The sequence below is a fragment of the Pimephales promelas genome, chromosome 16, assembly GCF_988280905.1.
Source record: "Pimephales promelas chromosome 16, fPimPro1.hap1.1, whole genome shotgun sequence".
In the NCBI taxonomy this organism is placed as follows: Eukaryota; Metazoa; Chordata; class Actinopteri; order Cypriniformes; family Leuciscidae; genus Pimephales; species Pimephales promelas.
The window spans coordinates 28,775,279-28,798,805 of record NC_142784.1 but is presented as its reverse complement, the minus strand read 5'-3'; the positions used below and the strand labels follow the sequence as shown (position 1 = coordinate 28,798,805).

At 37.3% G+C, this 23,527-nt stretch overlaps 1 protein-coding gene across 7 annotated transcripts in view; it reads right to left on the bottom strand.

Moving 5' to 3' along the window:
• Positions 1–23,527, bottom strand: part of cadm2b (cell adhesion molecule 2b) — a 223,532-nt gene that overhangs the window by 43,301 nt on the left and 156,704 nt on the right. For all 7 annotated transcript variants that reach the window (XM_039670476.2, XM_039670481.2, XM_039670477.2 and 4 more), the window contains exon 3: positions 9,458–9,607. In XM_039670476.2, coding sequence (XP_039526410.2) covers positions 9,458–9,607 — 150 coding nt within the window. The remainder of the gene's footprint in view (positions 1–9,457; positions 9,608–23,527) is intronic.

Below are 23,527 nucleotides of genomic sequence, written 5' to 3'. Positions count from 1 at the left end.
CGACTCAACGATTTGCAAATCGGGCTTAAATCGGGCTTAAAATCACGTAGTGTGAACTAGGCTTAAGGGAGACATATGGTGCTTGTCGATTTTTCAGTGGTTGCGACTCATCATAGCTGTGCTTCTACCCTAATGGGCTTGGGCTAAAATGGATCCCCAAACTCTTGGTCAACCACACCAGCAGCACAGATGCTTTTATCCCAACCAGTCCACTTATTACAGCAACAATTCTCCTGGAGGGAAGGTTAAGCACCACACACAAGCACAGGCACAAGGGTGGTGGCTTACCGGTTATGGGTTTATGGGTTATTTTATATTTTTAGTTTTCATATTAATTTTAGTTTAAGTTGTAATTTTGTTTTGTGCTTTTTCATTTTTGGTAGTTTAAAAAAATATATTTATATTTAGACAAATATTTATCATTAAAAAAAAAAGACATTTCATGTCAAGTTCATCTTATCCTTATTTTATTTTATATTAGCTTTATTTCAATTACCGAAAACTATTTTAATAGATTTAGTTAATTATAACAACACTGGTGCAGGGTGATATAACTAAAAAAATTCTAAATATTTTTCAGCCTTTTGATGAATCATCTAAAATTCTAAATAATATAATTTGGAAAATAAATAATATATGTTATGTGTATATATATATATATATATATATATATATATATATAAGGCATGTATTCCCATATCTTGTATTTTCATGTATGTCCACTAACATAACAAAACACAGTAATACAATACATAAAATATAATTGCTTAAACATTATTCAGTAATGATGCACATGAATCACATTTAAATAATTTTAAATGACCATTCTTAGAAAAATTAGCCAAACAAAAGGAACACTCTTTGCTATTAGTCATATTTTCATAACCTACAGGAAACTTAATTGCCTAATAAAAAAGTACATTAAAATCATATACATGTCTATTAAATTGTGCAGAATTAATAACAATAAAAATGTTGCTCAAAATGCCTTGCATCCTTTTCCCAAACCCAGTAGTACCACCACGAGAGACAAATGACAAGAAATCCTCTGAAAAAAAGTAAAAACACAATTTAACACAAATTGATATATAAATTATGTTATACTCCCAGCAAAATAATAGCAATCCATCAGGTTCAGCCACTCTATCACACAGGGCGCGGTGGGCATTATTATGGATAAGCCACTGATATATAATTCAGAGGAGTGGTTGGTGCCTGTATAATGCAGACTTCCTGTGTCTTCACTCGGATACATGCAAAAGAGAGGTATCTGGTAATCTAGGCGGGGTGGATTTAGGATTTAGCCCAGAATCACACACCCCCACAGACACTCAGTGTGTTCTGCATGTGAATCACACACGTACACACCTCCCTGATGCTCTGTTTCACAGGCTGTTCTCAGATATAGCCCTCATGTAGGAGTTAGCTCACAAAAAGATTTGGCGATAAGGTCAAGCGGCAATCTAGTCCGCTCTTTCCCTTACCGTGGTGTAGGTAAAAATTGCAGGTTGGTTAGTGATCTGAGAACCATAATATCAAACTAATCTTTGAGCTTTTAGGCCGCCCACTAACTTGATCGACCCTGCCATCCTCTCTTGGTGAAAAGGCTGATAGTTTGTGAGAAAACAACAATAAAATTACTGTTGTTGCAAGCATAATAACCGGCACAAAGCGAAAAGTCTGTAAATAATTTACAGTGCCGTTCAAGTATGAGCTGTGTAGGACAGAAATGCGTTACAGTAATTATATTACTGTCCGCAGTAACGGGTAGTGAAACGAATCACTAATAAGTTTCTAGTAATAAAATTACAGTTAAATAGCTTGTTACAACGTTATGTTTGTGCTTCTGATTTGAAATCCAACAATCCAATCAAATCTTCAAGACTCGTGCATGCATGTGACCTCAAAATTGCAGAAAGCTTACTTGACAGATAAGCTTACATTCTGGGGCTGGAAATTTTTGCCATTAATTTGATTGTGCCAGGAGAATAGATCACATTGCCAAATGTAAGTTGTGGCATTACTTTTCTCAGGCATTGCATGTTAATAAACCCAATGATATTCTGGTCCAGAGTGACAGCTCATTGTAAGTCAATGCAAGTTTGCACATTTTAGCATTCAACAGCCGAGAACCAAAAGGATGAATTCTTTGAAAAGAAATAGCACACCTTTTCTCGAAATCCATATTATTTCATGTATCATTGAAGCACAAACTGTGCACGATGAGTTCCTTCCAATAGAGTTCCAATCCCTAACAGTAAGTATGAGCCATAGTAATGGTTGGCTTATCATTTTCAAATGTGGAATTTTTGCACAAACACAGACTCTACATATCCCCACTTTCACAACTGACCATCTTTTTCAAAGAGGATGTGCTTCAAGTTGGGCAGTGTAACATTATTATTCTTTTGAATCTCTTTGAAATGCAGCGCAGGCACCCATAAGCAATCTTCTTTTCCATTTCCTTCATTCCAACGGTCCAGAATCCAAATATAATAGACTGTACCTAAGCATATCAGTAAAAATATATATCTCACACACCCCGATTGGTCTAAAGCCACATCTTGCTGTCATTGTGCATGATTGAGGTTTGAAGCCATTTTTCAAATGATGGTTCAGTGATATTCATTACTGTATCCTGCCCACAAATCACCATAAAGACAGAGCAGCCAAGTTGTTTTTCATTCAAGAAGCCTTTCAATATTTGGATAATGGGCAGGTTTGCACGATGAAACAAAGCTGCAATGGAATGGCAGGATTAGATCAAATAGGAACGATCTGACCAAAAGAAATATCAACTCACCTACTCTTACACCACACTGAATGCGACACCTACGTCTAAATCCTTTAATACTGATTGCAGAAAAGTCTTCAATCACTCAAGACCAGACCATTCATTTCCCAAGGCCACTAGAGATTGACAATCCTTCAGACTCAGTTTACAGACCTAATTACGTCCACAGCCAATTTTCTCTCGACTCACTCTCTGTCTTTGCCCTCCTTCCTCGTTCAATAGTGCACTGCACAGTACTCCTCCGAATCTCCTGATGCCAAACGTGCCCCCTCATACTGCCGCCACACTGCTGACAATGACTGTTTTAGTCCCACCGGGAGCAATGCGTTTAAACGATGCACTTTAAATTGTTCACCTTACACGTTTCCCCCGGCATAATGATTTTCCCGAAATAACACACAACCTTTATGATGAAGGACAATACGAGATATGTAAATACTATGTTATGTTAATAAAAGATATTTAAAGCAAATAACGTGTACTGCATTATGTTGAGCTGTGGTGTTATTACAACAAATAGCATAAATTACATCAGCAAAACAAACATGGTAAGGCATTTTGTTTTTCTCATATTAAATTCATTTAATACACAGCAAAGGCGTAATATCACCCCAAAGCCAAACTAAATAGTAGTCATAAATAAATATATAGCACTGAACAACAATTAGCCTTTTGCTTGTCGTAAAAAATATACTGCTATATCAAAATGATCATGTTTTATAGCAGCACACAATGAAGACGGAGAAGATAACAATACCACTTTTTATTCAACTTTACCAACACTAGAACAAAAACTCAAAGAATCTCAAGAACAAAAATGGCACCATGCATTAAGTACAACCGACAAGGAGTAATAGAAACAAAGGGCTCTTATGGAGATGATGCAAGATTTTTATATGTTTTTCTATTTAAATATGCTCTAAATGATCATCATTGACCATTGAGGATGTGCAGCTGGAGGGATGTGACCAAGGCGGGACTGGCAGAAGGAAACACCATGGCGGAGATGGCAGAGGGAGGAGGCAGGGTGGAGACAAGAGCAGGAGGAGCCAGGTGGAAACCCAGCCAGGACGAAAACCCATGGCAGGACCGATGGTGGGAGGAGCTGCTGCAACAAGCGGCCAAGGTAAAGCCAGGGTACAGAAAGACTGAGCAACTGAGGCCCAATGAGGAAGGATGGAAAGGAGGAGCCCGACGGAGTCAAAGGGGTGAAGCAACGAGGTTCAAACGATGGACTAGAAGTGATGACTGACCAAGGCGGAGCCGGAGGGACGGCGGCCCTAGGTGGAGCCCATGGAGTGAGGGACCAAGGTGGAGACGACTGGTCGACGATGTGGTCGACAAGGGGATCCATGTGCCTAGGCGGAGCTGGAAGGCCCGGAGGAGGATCTGTACAGCAGAGTTAACAGAGGTTGTGCAGAGGAACTGAAAGAAACCAGTGGAAGTGGGGCCGGAAGACTGGCAGGCTTTGGTAGAGGAGGCTGGGTGGGACCATCAGAGATGAAGGATCCTTGGAGCTGGGCGAGACCAATGGAGAGGGGAGACAATTCCTCAAAATAACCCCCAGAGGCCAGATGCAGCTCACAGTCCATGCCCTCGAACTGCACTCCACAAGCTGTTGGCTCTCGCACCCGGTTAGACTGACTCCCAGGCGATTATATGCACAAGTATAGGCTCTTAAGTAGGCATTGCAGCAGACTCAGGCTCTGTGTCTGTGGTGGGATGAGACACGAGATCACTTTTTGATGGCTGGCTGGGCTCTGGGTTCATTGCGGGTGTAGGGGATTGGTGGCATCCTCTTCATCGGCCTCCACTACAGTGAATAGGCAACCACATGAAAAGAGGACCGGTTCAACAAAATATATAAATTTCCCTCGAGGACCATCACTGGGAAATGGGGTTTTAGCCTTTACCTCCTTATTGAGTCCTGTCCAATAATATGAGATGAGAGCACTGTCTGGGTAATGAGTATGGAAAGCAAGATCTAAAAAAATCGGTGGTGTGGTCCTTGAGGGATCGCTCCTCCTTAGTAAGCAAGAGGAGACGCGCAGCTGGTAAATCCATTTCTTTGGAGGTCGTTTCTTCTGTCACTTTTTGTGTGGTTGCAGCATACGCTTAAGACAAAAGAGGTAACAACAACTGTCTTTATTATCCCCTATTTATATTGGCTGGTGTTGAAAGCACACAAATTGATGAATAGTTCTGATATTAATTCCCTTTTACATAACGCTGCCTTTCCTGTGGGTGCTTGAGCTCCTGAACACCCATGGGATCAGCGTATTACGTGTGTCTGTGCCTTCAATTCAACACAACAAGAGCCAACACAACAAACACCATTCCTCTTCCAGCAATTGTGATTTCCTACAACCACTAAATTCACATACTGCTCATTCTATTATCATCATGCTCCAAACAATTATCTTAATTAACATCTGGCGTAGTTAATGTACAATCTGAAGCGAACACTTCCCTCTACAGAATTAGCACTGTTACTTCGCTCTCAACAACAGCACATCTGTCCACTCCAAGGGAGGTTGGTTGAAGGACCGTTGCCAGGAGGGCATTATGTTGGCTGAACGCTGGCAGAATGCTGGCTGATTTTGCCAGCTTGCTCACTTCCTCCAATCTGTGTCAATGTTACATCAAACCCCCTTGACTGGTTTGTATGTCTCTCATGGCTAATGCAGTAGCAGCACCAGACTCTGTACCGTGGTGTTTGCAAACACGGAACAAAAGAAATCGTTCTACCCATATTCCGTGCGGTTGCGAGAGCTTGCCAAAAACCAGCCCAATGTAGGGAGTCACTTGGGAGATGTGAAAAGAAAACATGACAAAATACAAATATGGATAGTTCTGGAGCATTTTGTGCACGCAAATCCTTGGAAACCACCTGGATGTGGACCAGGACGATACTCGGATCAATTAGCTTATGGGTTTTTTCATCTGTTTGTTGAGAGTTCTTTTTCATCCCTTTCTTCATTCAACCCACTTCCTGTAAATTATTAGGTGACATCCAGTTTTAAAATAAATCACAAAGAAAAGAAATGAGGGTAAATCAAAATACAAACAGCTGAAAGTCTCTGACTGACTGTTTTGTTACAACACTAACCTCATTTCGCTGATTGATTCTGTCATCCGTCTGTTGAGAGTTCTGATCTTTTTCATCATTCAATGCACACAATGACAGAAAGGGAGGCAAAAGGTCAATTTCATCTTTAGTGATTTGTCAAACAAACTGTTTATTAATTGAACAAGTAACATGTTTTCGTTGTTTTTCTTTCTTTCCGGTAGTTAACAGAAGAAAAAAAACAATAAGCACGACAGTCCGTTTTAGCATCACCAAACCAGATGCTCGTCAGATAAAAAAATAATGTCATATGTCATAATGATTTTATGTGAACCTGCGTTGTTACTGCAATAGCCTACTTTTAAAACAAAGGAAACTGAAGAGATCATTCAAACTGATTCGCGAACCAATTTAGACAGATCTGCCAACTTGTTTGATAAAGTCTTTGAACAGAAGCAACTCAAAAGAGTGATTCATTTGTAAATTGTGCATCGCTCATGACAATAAAAAATACAGCGCGCTTTGAATAAACTACGGATTTAACAACATGTATTGCATTAAAATAAAGTAACGAGAGGAACGTCGCCCTACGTAACAAAGTAAATGTGGCCTATATGACCTCTGTTAACGGTCACGACAATGCTCTTCTTGTGTTGTTTGTCCTAGATAGCGCAGTAGGGGGGTTCATTCATGTAAGAGACACTCCTGTGTCCCCAACAGGAAAATACACTGCGCGCGATCTGTGACAATAGGGGCGCCGTCATTTACGTCACATTGGAATTGCGCGAAAATATAACAATGTTCGAAACAGCAATTTTATGATCGAATTTCCAACGCAGTTCGACTATTCGAAGATCGCGACTCATCCCTAGTCAATTTATTGTCATAAATAGATCATCACCATTCATAAATAGATCATCACCGTTATTTATCATCACCATTCTGATACATCGACTTGTAGACGAGAGTGTATAATTCACTCTGCCTCCTCTTCTTCTGAATCAGTTTCTGGTTTAAACATGTACGCCTGAATTAAACCAATATTTCATTTGGCCATTGTGTAGCATTTAAATTTGGTCTGAAGCATTCATATATAAGAGCACAACTCAAGGTCATGGGTTTGATCCCCATGGAATGCATGAACTAATAAATGTATAAGTTATTTTAGTCTGCATAATGCATTAATAAATAATTTCATCAATTGGAGCTCAGTTAAGGTTAATGAATTCATTACAATTCCTATGTGTGAAACACACAGAGAGAGACGTCTTCTCTTTGGAAAAATGAGTTCTTTTGGTGTTTTATATACATTCCTTAAAACAATTCTAAGAAAAGGAGTTGTGAAATAATGTCATGTTTAGTTGTGTTAATGTTAAACACTTGTGATGGCAACTACAACAAAGTTCTGACAACACTAGATAGTGCTGACTGACAGACTGGCGCATTTTGGTGGGCCATTAATGTAAATCTGGAGTATAAATGCTGCCAAAACTCATTTGACTCCCACAGAAGGAGATGTTTAGCCAAATGTTAAAGCTGGTCTTTTCCATACAATGAATATTGACAGAACTTTCATTTGTGGGTGAACTATTCTATTTAAAGTTAAAAAGGATAGCTTGGAGCTTATCAAAAATCCAATCTCAAGAACAACAATTACAGTAAAATGTGAATTGACATATAATCTCATATCCAAATGAAGAAAGAATAACATTTCAAAGCACTGCAGTATCTAAAAAAATGCAACAGCAGTTGTTTTCGCAAGACAAATAGAGCAAATACCTTCACCTATAGAGAGAAAATACATAATTTCAAGCCTGCACTCTCCCACACATGAACACACACGCAGTCGTAAATGTCAGTGATGGTACTGCTCTCCACTGCAGACTAATGAAGCGACTTATTTTCATCAGACAAACAAAAGCCCTGCCGTTACTAACATCGGATAACAAATGAAATATACTTTCATCTCCTGGCTATGTTCTGGACAGATTTCAAGTCAACATAAAATCAAAAATGAGCCCATTTACTTCCTAAATACATGTTAGAGGTCTTATTGGGAAAGATTCATCTTTACACATTTGCTAGAAAATGTCTGTATTTGTTATTCAAAACATAACTTGCTCCATCTCTGAAATGATTTGTTTGTCTGTTCAATCAGCAAGACCCAATATTTCTCAACCCCCCCCCTCAAGACACCTGCCACGTAGACTTTTCACCATTCAATCCATTTCCGATTAATAGTTGATCATAACAACACCCTTGATTTATTTATTGTGAAGATGGAAGAAAGAGAAATTAGCCAGTGACAACAATACTTTAAAGTGTGACCTAGGCAATGTCAATTTTGCTTTTGTTCATTTTAAAATGCATTACAACAGAAAACAGTTATTTTAAATTGTAATGTTATTTCACAATATTACAGTCACATAGAAAACACGACCAATCGATTGATTGATTGATTGATTGATTGATCGATATTATAAAAAAGGGACAGCCAAATAAAATAAATAGACAGACAGGCCCGTTAAATAGACTGACAGACAGACAGACAGACAGACAGACAGACAGATAGATAGATAGATAGATAGATAGATAGATAGATAGATAGATAGATAGATAGATAGATAGATAGATAGATAGATAGATAGATAGATAGATAGATAGATAGATAGATAGATAGATGTCCTACCTGCTTGTCAACGTATGTATTTCCATATCTCCATGCAACGAAACTTCTACAGTTCCTCCTCAACCAAAAACAATGAGCTTATGCGGCGTTCACGCCATAACTATGCAATTTGGAAGAGACGGAAACCTGTGACGTTATACTCGGAGTGGTTCGTGACTGAAATGTATGCGTTTCAATGGCAACACTATCAACACCGAAAAGAATCAGCAGCAGTCAGGTGATACAGGTCAGTGCTCTTTAAGTCGTTTATGTTTATTATTATTGTAATGTTATGTGCTTTGAGATATGAGGTAGTCTCTCGTGACGCTTTTGTTTGATCCCTGCTGTGTGTGTTTGTGTTTTGAAAGAGGCCTGGCTTTGAAGGGAGGGTGGGATCTTATGCTTTCAAAGCTAGCTCGCTATTGCTAGCCTCTCTGAAAATCGCACTTTAATAGTAGTAGCTGAAGTGTTAATGTAGTACTACTCATTTGCTATTAATGATGAACCATTATTCTAAAGTGTCATCAAAAAATAACGAAATAAGAATAAATAAATAGTTTGCGGTAAGGAAGCCATAAACAGAAACAGCTGTAAACAAACTTTAGCGTGTTGTGTACGAGTCCCGAATGACGTCGAACACTTCCATCCTTCCCCACTAGGGAACCTTTAATGATGTTAAATGGCCTTTGTTATTGCAGTGCTTATATGGATCCTATGAATCGTAGAATTGATTGGTTTGTTTGTGTGGCTGGCCCGTCTGAGAGAGAGCAAGAGAGAGACACACATGAATGTTTAGTCTCATTAGTTTTGAGCCCAAACTCATCCTTACACAGCACATTTCCTCTCGACCCGACCCAGTAACCCACTCTGGTACTGCTGCCAGCTTGACACACCAGACTGATTTACGGCTCATCCGGCCCACACTCACCTTTCTTGTCCCCGAAGAAGAGGGTCTGTTGTGCTGGATTTGACCACTGGAGGGAGGTGTTATCATTATAATCCACTCGACAGGTCATGTTAGCCGTGCTGCCCTCGACCACCGTCACATTCTGGGTGATGGGGAACTGAGTCTGGCTACCTGCAGAGAGATAGACAAGAAGAGAAAAAAGAGATGGGTATATAAACAAACAACTGCTACACAGGAGAGAGGACGAAAAAGGAGAGAAAGCTCTCAGGGGACTACTGGGACAACTGGTCTCAATAATGGCCATCATGAGGGTAGTTTAATTAACACTATCATAAAATGGATATTTGCAGTCCTGGGTGTTGATAGTTACTTTAGCTTGTTTAGCTAAATGCTAATCGGAGTTTAAAGTAGTGGCACTTGCATCTATTCAATTCAAGCTGCACTACTAGCTACACTACTACAAGCATCAAACAAAAAAAAAAATAGATAACCAAGCATTAGTTAGTTATAACCTTTGCTTATTACAATAATAATAATAATAAAAAAACAGTTTTATTCTAGCTTAATACATTTTTTATTACCACTTCAAATGGATAAGTTTAATAAAAAAAGCAACATTTTGAAAAAAAAAAAGCTGTGAAATTCAAAGACTACAACGTGCACAAGCAATGCTTTTATCTATTGCTTCTGCTTCTTTGCCTGTGTTTTGATATGCCGGAGATTCTATGTAATAGCGGTATAGCGCCCCCTACCACATAATAGTGAAAGCCCGGAATGTCGGAAAATTCCATCAATGGCGGGAAAGCGTTGTTTCATTATTGACAGAAAATTCCACCAATTCATTAAAAACAATTTGTCGTGCTGCACCACTAATCACTAGTTTATGATAAAGCTACTTCAAACAGCTACTCTCAATGCTAATAAAAAATACAGTTAAGATGCTAAACTATGCTAAATGACATACAAGCTTTCGTCAAAAGTCCTTATTCAGTGTTCGATAGAAATAACAACATACGAGTTTTAAACGACATAAAGGCAAGGAAATAATGGCAGATTTTTCATTATTTGCAGCATATTCACATTTTTCTTAGTAAGTACTTATTAATGAATGATTACGCTAATGCATTTAATGTCTACAGTGGTCTAGCAATGCTCTTCTTCCATAGCTATACAACCTTTCAGGAACAACTAAATTGGTCCAACTATTGACTTGTACGTTCTATTGAATACTACATATATTAAGAGCATGTTAAACCCATTACGCTCAAAATGATGGATTATTGCACACATTTAGCACAGCGTTTGGGTATAGAAAGCGAAACAATGGTGTAATTCTTTCCCTCTCGCTCTCTTTCTGTTCATTCTGACTTGGGATCAGCAGTAATTGGTAGCATGGCCTAATTAGAGCTAGTCATGTTCGGCAAGGGAGACACTGCCACTGCAGCTGGGTGGTAAATTGACACATAATCCAAACTATGGTGGGCCTTCGATCCTGTCTCATCTGGGAAAGGGGTATGGAATTTATAGTGTTAGTGTGTGTGTGTGTGTAAGGGGCATTGGGGACATCCAAGCCAGGCTTAATCACGCAGCTTCAGTGGATTCTGCTCGGACTTATTCCACATTTGTTTTCCTTGTCTTGCCGAAAAGTCGCCTAATTGCATTCCGGTTGCATCTCAAATGAGTATTCCTTTGTTTTTTAGCCAATTTAGCATAGGGAAAAATTCACCAATGGGGCAGGTGCTCTCGAAGGTAAAGTGTGTAACTTTTTAAAATAAAAATACAGTGAAAACAGTAGTGTTGTGAAATATTATTACAATATAAAATAACTGTTTTGTATTTAAATATAATTTAAAATGTCAGTCTTCAGTGTCACATGATCCTTCAGAAATCATTCTAATATGATGATTTGCTACTCAAGAAACATTTATTATTATTATTATCAATGTTGAAACAGTTGTGCTCCATATCTTTGTGGAAACAGCAATACGTTTGGAGGTTCAGGGTTATTAAAGAGTTTAAAATAGATTTTTTTATAGCATTATAAATGCTTTTAATGTAAATTTATAAAAATTAAAAAAATTTCTTTCAGAAAAATAAGCAAAAAATAGGTCTTACCGATCCCAAACTTATGAATGGTTGGACTGTACATGCATTTCTTTTCTTAAGAATTGGTAAGTTTAATATATTCATGATCCAAAACTGAATATTCTGTCGAAAAATATTTGATATATTTAAAAATAATATAAACACGACATGATAAAAAAATAAAATAATACATATTTAACAAATATTTTTAGATAGAATATCCAGTTTTATTTACAGCTAAATCCCAGGAACTGTGAAGTGGCTCGTAAATCAGTGTGTTAGCATGCATGAAATTATTCACGAGTTAATACTCGTCTCGTGGCAGTAGGGGATCACCGTGTGGGCTCCCCAAAGGCGCCAGGCACTGCTGCGTTCTCCTGAAGGTGACATTGGGATCTGTCTCATTCAAGGCCCACATGCTACGGACGTGTTGTACCGACCGCGGTTTCCACTGCCTCCTCCATTATTCCAGAACAACATGAGCACACGAGGTGTGAGGTGTTCTTGAAATTGACGTGGAGTGTGAATGTTAAATAGTGATGCTGGCTGACCAACAAAAAAATCAAGTGATTAGACTAAGAGAAAGTGGGAACCAATTAAGAGGAAGGTCAAAAAAGAGACTGGCATTATAGAGATTTACTTTCATTACTAGAAAAGGAGTAGTTCTCAGATTTCATTAAAAAAAATATCTTCATTTGTGTTTCAAAAATGAACGAAATTCTTATGGGTTTGGATCGACATGAGTAAATGACAGAATTTTCGTTTTTTGTGTGAACTATCCCTTTACCTAAAATCAGAGACCAAATTATCACAACATGGCCATGATTTAGTAAATCGAGAGAACTAATTATTATTTTGTGCACATGATATATTTAAAGCTGCAGTCCGCAGTTTTCCCTCTTTGTCGCCATCTCTGTTCGAAATCAGCAATTGCAGTTATTTGTGGAATTATCAACTTCACACGAGTTGTACGGATGAACACAGCGTTTTTGTTTTCGCATGGGTCCGGATGCAGTCTCTTTTTTTCACTCCGAACGAAGTCTTTTGCATTTTACAGCGGGTGAATATGTCGTCACTGGTGATTGTCGTTTGAACCTTTCTGGATCCGCCATCAAATTGATAAGTTGAATTATATCAAGTGCAGTGAGAAAAGGCTCACTTCCAAAATCCTCACTAGCCGAGACTCCTTTATGTGTACAGATGTGACGTAATGACTCAATATAACCGACTAGCTGAGACTCCTTTATGTGTACAGATATTTTTGCAAGATTTCGTGACGGGTTCAAGTTGATCATGTAGGTTTACCATGTTGAACAGCAGAAAATGCAGTTTTTGTTTTCGCGGAACTAGCTTACATTTCACACAGAAACAAAGTTCTCTCTAACTGTATATAGTTGGGAAAGCTTTGTAAATGCAAAGATATTGTCATAACTAGAAGCGTGCCAGTCCCATTCAACACAGTTCAACGGAAAAAAAAAATAAAAAATGATTAGAACATCAAAATTGGAAACACTCATGTAGCTCTAATAGTATGGCAAGCAAGGTCATGGGTTTCAATCCCAGAGAATGTTAACTGATAAAAAAAAAAGTGTATCTTAATTACATGTCACTTTGGATACATGTTTGTGCCAAAGACTTGACTGTGAGGCATATAAATGATGTTATGTGACATTGCGATCTACATCTTACTATTAACCCAATCTCAGATACCTTGAACTATTTCTATTGCCAAGAAAATAAAAAAAGACGTTTGTGTATGGGCTAAATGCTCGTCCTTGTGAGAACAGACGCTGCTGTGCTAGTACAGGTGGATGATGGGTCAGCAGCTTACGTTTCACTTTTTAGTCCAAACCACTTAAAGCAGATCCCAGATCAGCTATTCTCTCCATTTGGCCTTTTATTACAACAGGGCAAAGCTTCAACATCAGTTAAATACTGCCTAAAGGGCCTTTTGTGTTGTGCCCTGTAAATGGAGACTGGCCTGAAATCAAATGAGAAAAAAAAAAAAAGACTATAAAGTATAAGCTGTTTAAAGTATATTTTAGTTTGCATGCATTATTTTCAGTAGCTGTACACAACCATATTTCACAGACAACATAAGTAATTATGAAATTACACATAAAGATGTACTTAAGACCTAATCAAATGGGTCAAAATGGCCTTTTAAAGTTCAGCTCTAATTGCATTTAAAATAAATTTAAACTATAATACAACATTGCATATAACATGAAATTAAGAATCAGAAAATATGAACTTAATATTCTTCTAAAATACATAATTTCTGTAATAAGTACTCTTTTTAAAAGAATTCTAAAGTGTACCTTTTCACAAAGCGGTTGTATTTACTGTCAGATTATCTGTTTCAGTTTAGTCCTGTCAATATAGCTGACATCCTCATTATTTTTGTGCCAAATAAATTCTGCTTTAATTTTTTCGAGATTGTTTTTAACAGAATAGCTTGACTGCTAATAGCCACAGTTCAAATGTAGCTTCCCCAACATTGTTCTTATTGAATCAACTTAAAGACGTACATTTCTCAATAGGGAATTAAAGTGCTGACATATCTCATAAACGCTTGTGCTTGGGTTGAGCAGGAAACAGCAAAGAATGAATGAATGAATGAATGAACGAACCGCACATCCAGAAAAGCTTTTTTCTTTTTCAGCTGACTGCACCACATAATGGAAATCACTCATTGATGAATGACCAAAAAGCAGCCAAGCAAGCCACTGTACATTGTATGCTTTGGGCACCAGCAAAAAAAAAAAAAAAGCTAACAAATAACCATGCAGCAGCCAGAGGAACAACCATCTCAATTCATTACACAGCGATAACACCCCCCGTATCTGGACTAATGCGTCTGCCTTAGTCTTTGGCATTACAGCCAGCAGAAGCATTTGTAGAAATGTTGCACAACGGGATTCAACGACAGCTCAGGGCGAATCTCTCTGTTTCAGCTGCTTTGTGATTCTCTGTAACCCAGAGTAAAAAACGTATCGCTCAGAGGTTGCGCTTTCAAAACTCATGAGACTTCTCAGTTTTGTTTTATTATGTCAGATTGACAAAGTAAACCACAAAACTTGGGTTAAGGTTTCCAAATCTTCAACCCAAAAGCAACATTTATTCCTATAAAGGGGCCATATTAGTCTAGATTTGGTTTTGGGGTCAACTAGAATAGGTTTTCTTGCTTGAATGTTCAAAAAATGTATTACATTTCACATTTTTGACAAAGGTGCAGCACCTCTCTTCACTGTAAATAAAATATGATCAATAAGTTATGACAACATAGGTTTTTATATTGCTTTAACTCAGGGGTAGGCAAGTTCGATCCTGCAGAGTTTGGCTCCAACACAATGGGAAAAAAACCTCTCCGTATAGCCTTAGTAATCCTGAAGACATTGACTAGCTTGTTCAGGTGTGTTTGATTGGGGTTGGAACTAAATTCTGCAGGACAGCGGCTCTCTAGGACCGAACTTGCCTACCCCTGCTTTAACTCATCAACGAAGGTAAGCAATTTTTCAACTTTTTTATAAGTTATACGATTCAACTCATTTTTAGTTAAAAGGACAAGTTCGGTATTTTACAAATAAAGCCCTGTTTTAAAATCGTTTCTGAGCACAGCACGAACTCCAAACTTTCTGCCTCTTTCACTTGGTCCTCCATTAGTGCAACAAGAGGGGAGACGAATATAACTATCGGCTTTGCATCCCTATCTTTCGCCTTAGCTAACTCATTCACTAGCGGAGTGAGCTGGAAAATCGAACATTTCCCGAACCCCGTGGGGCGGAGGAAGGGGGCCACAACATCATGGCCACCAACAAAACTTAGCAAACATTGTTCTTGCTTGTTGGCAGTTTTCCAACAACGGACCGAACAGCTTTTCTCACGTCTTTCTCCGCTGCCATTACTGAACTAAAACTGACGCGCTACATCAACGTCATCGTTCTCAGCCACTCCCTCTATTCGCTGATTGGTCCTACAAAAAATTGATTTCTGGAAACCTAAGAATATACTGCAGTCCCAGACGTAGTACTGAAGGAAAATGAAATTGAGTGGAAGTGCGTAAGAGCGCGTAGCCAGGCTAGGGTAACACCCCTTACTATTTCGAAAGGCATCCTGGGATTTGTAATGACCACAGAGAGTCAGGGCCTCAGTTTAAAGTCTCATCCGAAGGATGGTGCTATACTGGAGCGTTTGGAGGACCCACACAGACCACAGGGTGAGCGCCCCCTACTGGCCTTACTAACACCTCTTCCAACAGCAGCCTGATTTTCTCAGAATGTCTCCCATCCAGGTACTAACCAGGCTCAGGCCTGCTTAGCTTCAGTGGGCAACCAGTCTTGAAAAACCACTTGAGCGTTCTACCTCATGTCCACCAAACTCAGCAAAGTCCTCCAGCCTGTTCTGACGTATTATATACATCTTTTTAAACCAGACAAAGTCATTAATAACTTATGCTGACCAAATTAACTGAATACATATAATTAGCAGACATATACTTTATTATTTACAGTCTTTCTCTGCACCAAAAATGGACCACAAATACAGACGACAACTCTTGAATTTTAAAGATGCTGTATTAATGCTTAATGCTTCATAACCTTCAAACTTCAAGGCTTTGTAAAACTTTCATGCTAGGCTTTGCCAAACCAACTTTCAAAGTATGTCTTGAAAAACTTTCGCAAAACTTTCAACTCTGTCTCAACGTTCTCTTAGGATTTTATTCGGTATAAAAAATGATAAGGTATAACATTCATGTGGATGTAGATTTTTTATCTCATTTGGTTTCGGAGGAAATAGATTAGCAATCTTTAAATTCATAAAGACTCATGTGAGATCTCTAGAGTGTGTTTCCCGGGAGAACAACCTGAAAATCAGGAGCAAGTCTCCATTTGCTCTCCCTGGAATCTGAATGTGTGTTGGGAAAATTGTAAAATTAGAGAAAAATTAGGCCTATCAATGTCGAACATGAACAATTGAGCAATTAAAAAGATCTAATTTGTGATTTTTCCTCCTATTGAGAAATGATAAGAACTGACTTCGAATATTTGTGGAAACAGAAAGCAGTGGCATTGTCTCCAGACTGGTAAGGCCTTTAATTTAACTGTACAGTATGTGGGGTCACAGCAGGGGTCTAAGACATATCCATCATATTTCCAGCACATATTTCTCCCAGATCAAAAGAAAAACAAGAAAAACAAGTCGGCCAACCAGCTGTTATTTTTATTTTTCATTTTTTTCCCCCTGTGTGCACTTATGATTAGTGCCTTTGGAATGAAAGGCATGCTTATCTGATCAATTCTCTTTTCACAGTGAGTCTGTGGCTTTAAGCTGGCAGAAGATTAAATGAGAACTAATGCGAGAGGTAATATCATTTTGAATGCTATGTGATTGGTATGTCTGTCAACCTTTGCTGGGCACGGGAAAATTAAAATTCATTACTTGTGAAAGAGCCCCCATGCTGAGGTAATGAGAGTGAGGATGAATTAGCTTTCATGCAAGGCTTCATTTTGGTATTAATACACGAGCGTCTGTACACACACAGACACAACCACACACTTGCACATGCACAACATGATCAAATGTTCTAAATGCACCAAAAACATCCCAAATTATTGGTTGAGAACTTGCAACGTGATGAAATTACATAAAAGCTTGTCTTGCAATTACTACTCTTTCTACATCATAAACATTGGAATACTGAAACATGCACACATTTTCAACAGAAACTTTTTCGCTTTAATACCTGGTCACAATTTGCCAGCTGAATCAGAAATGGGTTTTTTAGAATATGTGAACCAAGTAGGGCTTCGTTTCAAGTTCAGATTAGGGATGTTCATGATTTTTATTAAGATTTTCAACACCAATTTGGACAAGAAAATACTAATCGCATGTAAATGAGCATGTTTGAAGCGGATGTCATAACAAATGCCAGTAGACTGAGAAGGTTTTAAAATGCAAAATTCATGTTTATCCATAAGATCTACCTTCATGTTGTGGAAATCAAAAGAACACAATGAGCACAGTGCTGAAAAGGGGCGGGGCTACATAACGTCTTACGCTAGCTATTATTTAAGGTCATTTTTTTTTCCGGCTATCGAAAAAGAAATTAGATTTTGTAGATTTTAGTCAGCTTCCTCCATCCAGATGTAATAAGCATTTAATATTAATTAATATAATAAGAGAAATATCTTAATTTATTATTTATTATATATTTATTATTATTAATTTACTCTTCATTCTGTGTAAAATGTACTTTTCAGATTCCTGATGATTATAGACTGTCTACATGAAAACTGAAAGGCTACAAAAATAAACTTCTCTCAAAAAATTAATGCCAATAGTAATTCCAATAATTTCAAATAAACAACAGCAAAAAGACTGTATTGTCACACAGAGATTTTGTAAGTGCATTTATTCAGCAACCTCAATCGCAAACAATATATTCGAGATTCATGTTTAGATTTATTACAGTTTATCAATGAGAAGGTTTGATTTAGTCACAGATCGCGGCAAACAGCACAAGCGGCTCGTGACAGAACACATACCGGATCTGTTACAGTTTCATTTGAGTAGAATAACTCCGAATATACAGTTTTCAGATTCTTCCTCAGAGTAGAGAGAGTGCATGCACATGGTTGCCAGATTGCAAAGATCAAGTAAAACACTGGGCAGAAAATAGCTATGTTTCCATATAAAAATGTTGAAAATTTGCACAAAATTGGAGTATCACATAAAACATTTACGAATACAGCACCGTTTCCATCCAGCGAAAAAAAAAAACATTACTTACTAATAAACTGGTGCCAAATATCACTAAGAAAAATGTCATTTAAATTCCAAAATGAGCATAAAAATATGTGAATGGAAACATAGTTAATATATCCTTTTAACAGCAAAGCATAATTTGGGGATTTAAACTCTTGATATCTGGCAAACGCAAGAATGAAAGCTCGTAAAAAAACAGTCTGTAATATTTTATATAATTTTGAATTTTTTATCTACATTTTAATGTCATCTTTTTTCATCAAGGTTAATTTAGTCACAGTAGTCGTTTAATGACGTTGTCATCGCCTTGTCTTAGTCAAGGAAAAAAGGTAATGACTAAAAAAAGTCACTATGAAATTAACACTATGAACAATGTTGGCATGAAACATAATGAAATAACGAAAATGAACAAAAAAAAATCGATTTTTAATTGTATAGGACATAAATATGAGATATGGAAAAATGCAACATATTTATATCTAAAAATAATAAATATTATTTTTAAAAATGTTGTTTTTGTTTCTACCCAGGTTGAATACTCTCTTTTTGCACCCCAGGGTATCATAACATATTTTTTTATAATCTATTTTATACTGAAACACTTATACATGGACACCCTGAGTCCAAATGTCCGCTGAGGAACAGAAAGAGAACATCGAAACTACAGGGACATATACGACCAAGTTGACAACCTAATTTTTAATCACTGAACATACAGCAACATCACATACTTTAATTAATTGGCTGACCATGAAAGTAACCATGGCCTATTTGCTAAGATGTTTGGGGAGTAAGTCTTATAATGTGGGATGAAGATGAATATATTTAATTAGGACTGGAGGCCCTTTTGTTGTGGCGGTCTACAATAGGATCGAAGGGTCTAGTCATATCCCCGAAGAGGAAGAGCTGGTGTAATTTTTCAGGCCACCCTTTCACGTTCAACAGCGAATTCTTAGTTAAATTGGAAAGCACATGTAGAGAGAACGCTGAGCTGACGATTTCTCTAGGGATGCTCCGGTTTTGAGTCTCCAGCTTTTCCAGAGGAAGACAGATGCATTAGGGGCTCATTAAAACCTCACGGTGTCTTTTGCTTCCTACAAAGCAGCCTCACGTTCATTATCGGGAAGAGGTCTGAACAATTTAGAATGACACTTATTCTGAGTTCAATGGAGTTTAAAAGCATCTATAGGGGCTTTCGCACCTAAGACTATAGGCAGAAGTACCCATTGGAGTGTTCACACCGCAGGAACTGGGAAACATTTTAGGTCTAGGACTAAATTAGCAGAGAAGGAACCCAGTACAATAGTAACCATCAGTAAGTATACACTGATTGACTGAACATATGCAAAATAATGACACTATATATATATATATATATATATATATATATTGGCACCTACAGACTTCATATACCACAAAAAATGCAGCTCTACTGAGTAGGCTAAAGGCATGGGGATTTTTTAGAGAGCTAGGTCATTTGTTGTAGTAAATTGATTATTTCACCAATTGCATTTCTAAATTACCATACATTTACATATCTGTTAAATGTGTCGCAATGAGTGCGTTTTACAGTAAAGAACACACCATGTAATTTTGGTGTCATTCATGGTAACTTGTCTGTATTCATGATAAAACTGCTTAAATTGTGTATAAGAAGTAATTACATCTGGTGGTTTAAAACATGTTAATTTCATGGATATGGATGAGTCAAATTTTCAAATATGTTGACCTAGGCAATTTGACTTTTTGTTTTATGTGGAAATATTATTCAATGCTCTGCCATCTATATTTGTTCAGTAGCTTTTAGTTTTATAATGATATAAAATATATACTAGCGACAGGTTTGTTACGGTCTGACAACTACGCAAATGTTTTTTAGCTGGGGATACTTAGCGTCAGGTTATTGCCTCGTTTCGTTACTTCAGATGCTCCCTCTTCGGTGCCAGCTATATATAGTATCATATTTATTGATTACCAAAATGTCCCGAAAAAATATCCCTAAACATTGAATATTTAAATTGAATTAAATTGTAATAAATATGATGGCACCACTCCATATTCTTCAGTTTAGGACCACTGTAACATACTACAAAATCAAGTCTATTTACATCTCAGTACATAATCTGCCATGGGACATTCATGTGTGCACTACATACATACTGTACGATGAATTCTTGGTATGATCTTGCATTAAGATACTTCAAAGTGCTGTTATGACAGCCTTCCTCTTTATGACAGCCTTTTGAAATTCATTTCGAGCAGATATTAGAAAATCCATAGGTAATCTTAAGAGCGGAGACTGGATTACTGTTGCCTATGATTACTGTAGAGTGAATCAATCCCAGTTAATGATTTTCTCAAAAATAGGCCTGATTTTTTTGTTTAAAAACAGGATCCACATGTTCAAAATTGTAAAGCAATCGGGCAATTCCAGCGTAATAGAGGTGACATTTGCACTCAAAACTTGAAATATAAATTCTCAGAAAAGGCATTTAATACCATTATATTGAATGTCTGTTTATATATCGGGTTAGTTCAGCCAAAAATGAAAATTATGTCAGTATTTACTCACACTCATGTTGTTCCAACCTTGTAAGACTTTCGTTCATATTCAGAACACAAATTAAGATATTTTTGATTAAATCTGAGAGCTGGACTACTCCTTCATAGATTTCTATATTGAAACTTGCCAGCCCATAAAGTAAATAAAAACTGTTTTTTTTTTTTCAAAAAGTATTCTTGCTGTTGCTCGCAATCATGAGCTTTCTGTTTTATGCCCTCTTTTGAAAGCATGAAATATGGTTGGTTTAATTTTAGCATTGTTGCTCACCTCATATGTGGTGGAATAACAAGGCTATTTTCTTAAAGTTTCTGATACAGCACATTAATACAGAATATTACAGACCTAAAAGGCCAACTTTGAAAGGGTTTTGATATTTTGACAATAATTTTATTTTTTCATGGCAAGGTTGACATTTCCATGGAATTGCCCAATCAAGTTTTCTGTGCTCCAACATACAAGTTGTGTTACTGTGTAGTCGTTATTTAGGAAAATAGGACTGTTCAGAAATGTATTTGCAATTTTCCTTGTTAATGAAAAACGGCAGTTCCTAAAGCAAGCCACAAACGCTATGTGATTATTGCTGTGTAAAATGGAGGTCTCATAAACAACTGCTTTAAAATTCAACAGCTTCGCATGTAAATCACTCAATTTCACTCAAATGAAACTCTTTTAGTTGCATTGTCCATGTTCACATTGAGTGTAAACATTCACATCACAATGTCTAGTCATTGTATGGATATACAATTCACAAATTATTGGACATGAGGGCAGGATTTAAAATTTTAGTTGAACTGTTCCTTTAAAACTGAAGTGAGTACGTTTTTAAATGCTAACACATTAGCAGTTGCCATTCATTAACATATATTGTATGTAGAAGCTTCTAAATTGTGCCTTGAAAAGTAACAGATAAATGTTTACTAAATTCAACATTTTAAGTGCTTACTATTTCTATTTACAGCTAAGCATGACAGAGAGAAGGTTAGTGTTGACTGTATCAGGAGCTAGCATCTAAGGAATATCCAGGAACTGCTCAGAATTCAGTTTGCTCATGCACTAATAGCCTGAAACTGGCTGGGTGGATATAACCTGCTGCAATTACTGCTAAGCAACAAAAGAAGTGTGACTTAGCCCATCTGAACACACACACACACTATATATATATATATATATATATAGACATATATATAGGTAGGTATATAGGCCCCTTATAATGGCAGGGCCATGTGCCACCCTTCCCACTAAATCATCGCCATGGGGGGGCGAGGGAACAGGGAGCAGAAAAAAGAATGGATTTCCCCTCTCTAGGTTTAAAAGCCTTCAAGTGCTTTTCTCTTCCCTTAAAGAGACAGAGTGACACACTAAAAATACATCTACTGTAGACCAGAGAATAGCTCTGAATGGTAATGGCGAAGCTTAAAACATCTCACAGCAGGTTTGATATTACAGAGACAGGCAGGCACTATTGGGGTTAAACAGCTCGATCTTTTGAAATATGCAAGAAAACCACATTTCTGGCATGAAAAATTACAGCTCGATCTTATACCTTTATAAAACACATTCGTGGTCTTATTGTGCATGATTCATCAATGCATGTTGTTTGACAGAAAAAAAAATCTTTGTAATCTTTCAATAACCCACCTGTATAATTATTAGGGCTGCCCCCTATTAGTCGACGGGAAAAGGCTTAGTCAACCAAATTTGAATCAGTCGGTTAGTCGCAGAAAAAAAAAAAAATCCATCGGAAGTGGCACAGTCCGTGACGGACCGATCGAAACACGGCTGGTCCATGTGGTAATTGTCAGACGGGTAATTGTTAACCTAACTATGGCTTGTAATTTGAAATGTTAGTAAAGTTTGCCACTATATTGCTTTAACAATATTGCTTTAATATTGTGTAGTTGTCAGACCATAACAAACCTGTCGCTAGTATATATTTTATATCATTATACTAACTAAAAGCTACAGAACAAATATAGATGGCAGAGCATTGAATAATATTTCCACATAAAACAAAAAATCAAATTGCCTAGGTCAACATATGAAGAGTTCAGATGCAAAAGCCTCTAAGTTCAGTAATTTCTCTTAAATGGCAATGATAAGTCTATTAATTGTTATTTAAGTGAAATTACTGAACTTAAATATACAAGCTTGATAAAAATCATCACTAAAGAAGAAAATTTCAAATGGCATTTAGAGGCTTTTGCATCTGAACTCTTCATATTTGAAAATTTGACTCATCCATATCCATGAAATTAAGATGGCGAGTCAACTACAGCTGACACAGACTCAGAAATCACTAGTTGATTAATAAATTATTAAAATGTTCAGACATTCTCCTTCTTTGTTGGTGTATAACAGTTTTTCAAAAACCTTGCAAAAGCAGTAATTTAATATTAACAAATCACAATACATTTGTAGAGGAACCATTGCTAGTAGACATTCCTTGGTCAACACATTCATTGATAGTCATCGTATGACTGTAATTGCAGATAGTTGAATTCGCATTACCACTGGTCTCATTTTCCCATGCCGCCTCAAATTGTCAAATCTTATTGAAAATGAATGACTTCTGGCTGCCTTGTCACTGCAAATCATTGTCAGTGTGAATCTCCCTTTACACCAGAACCGTCATCCAGGTGCTTCTTTTACCACTGCTATCCTGACAACAATCTCAA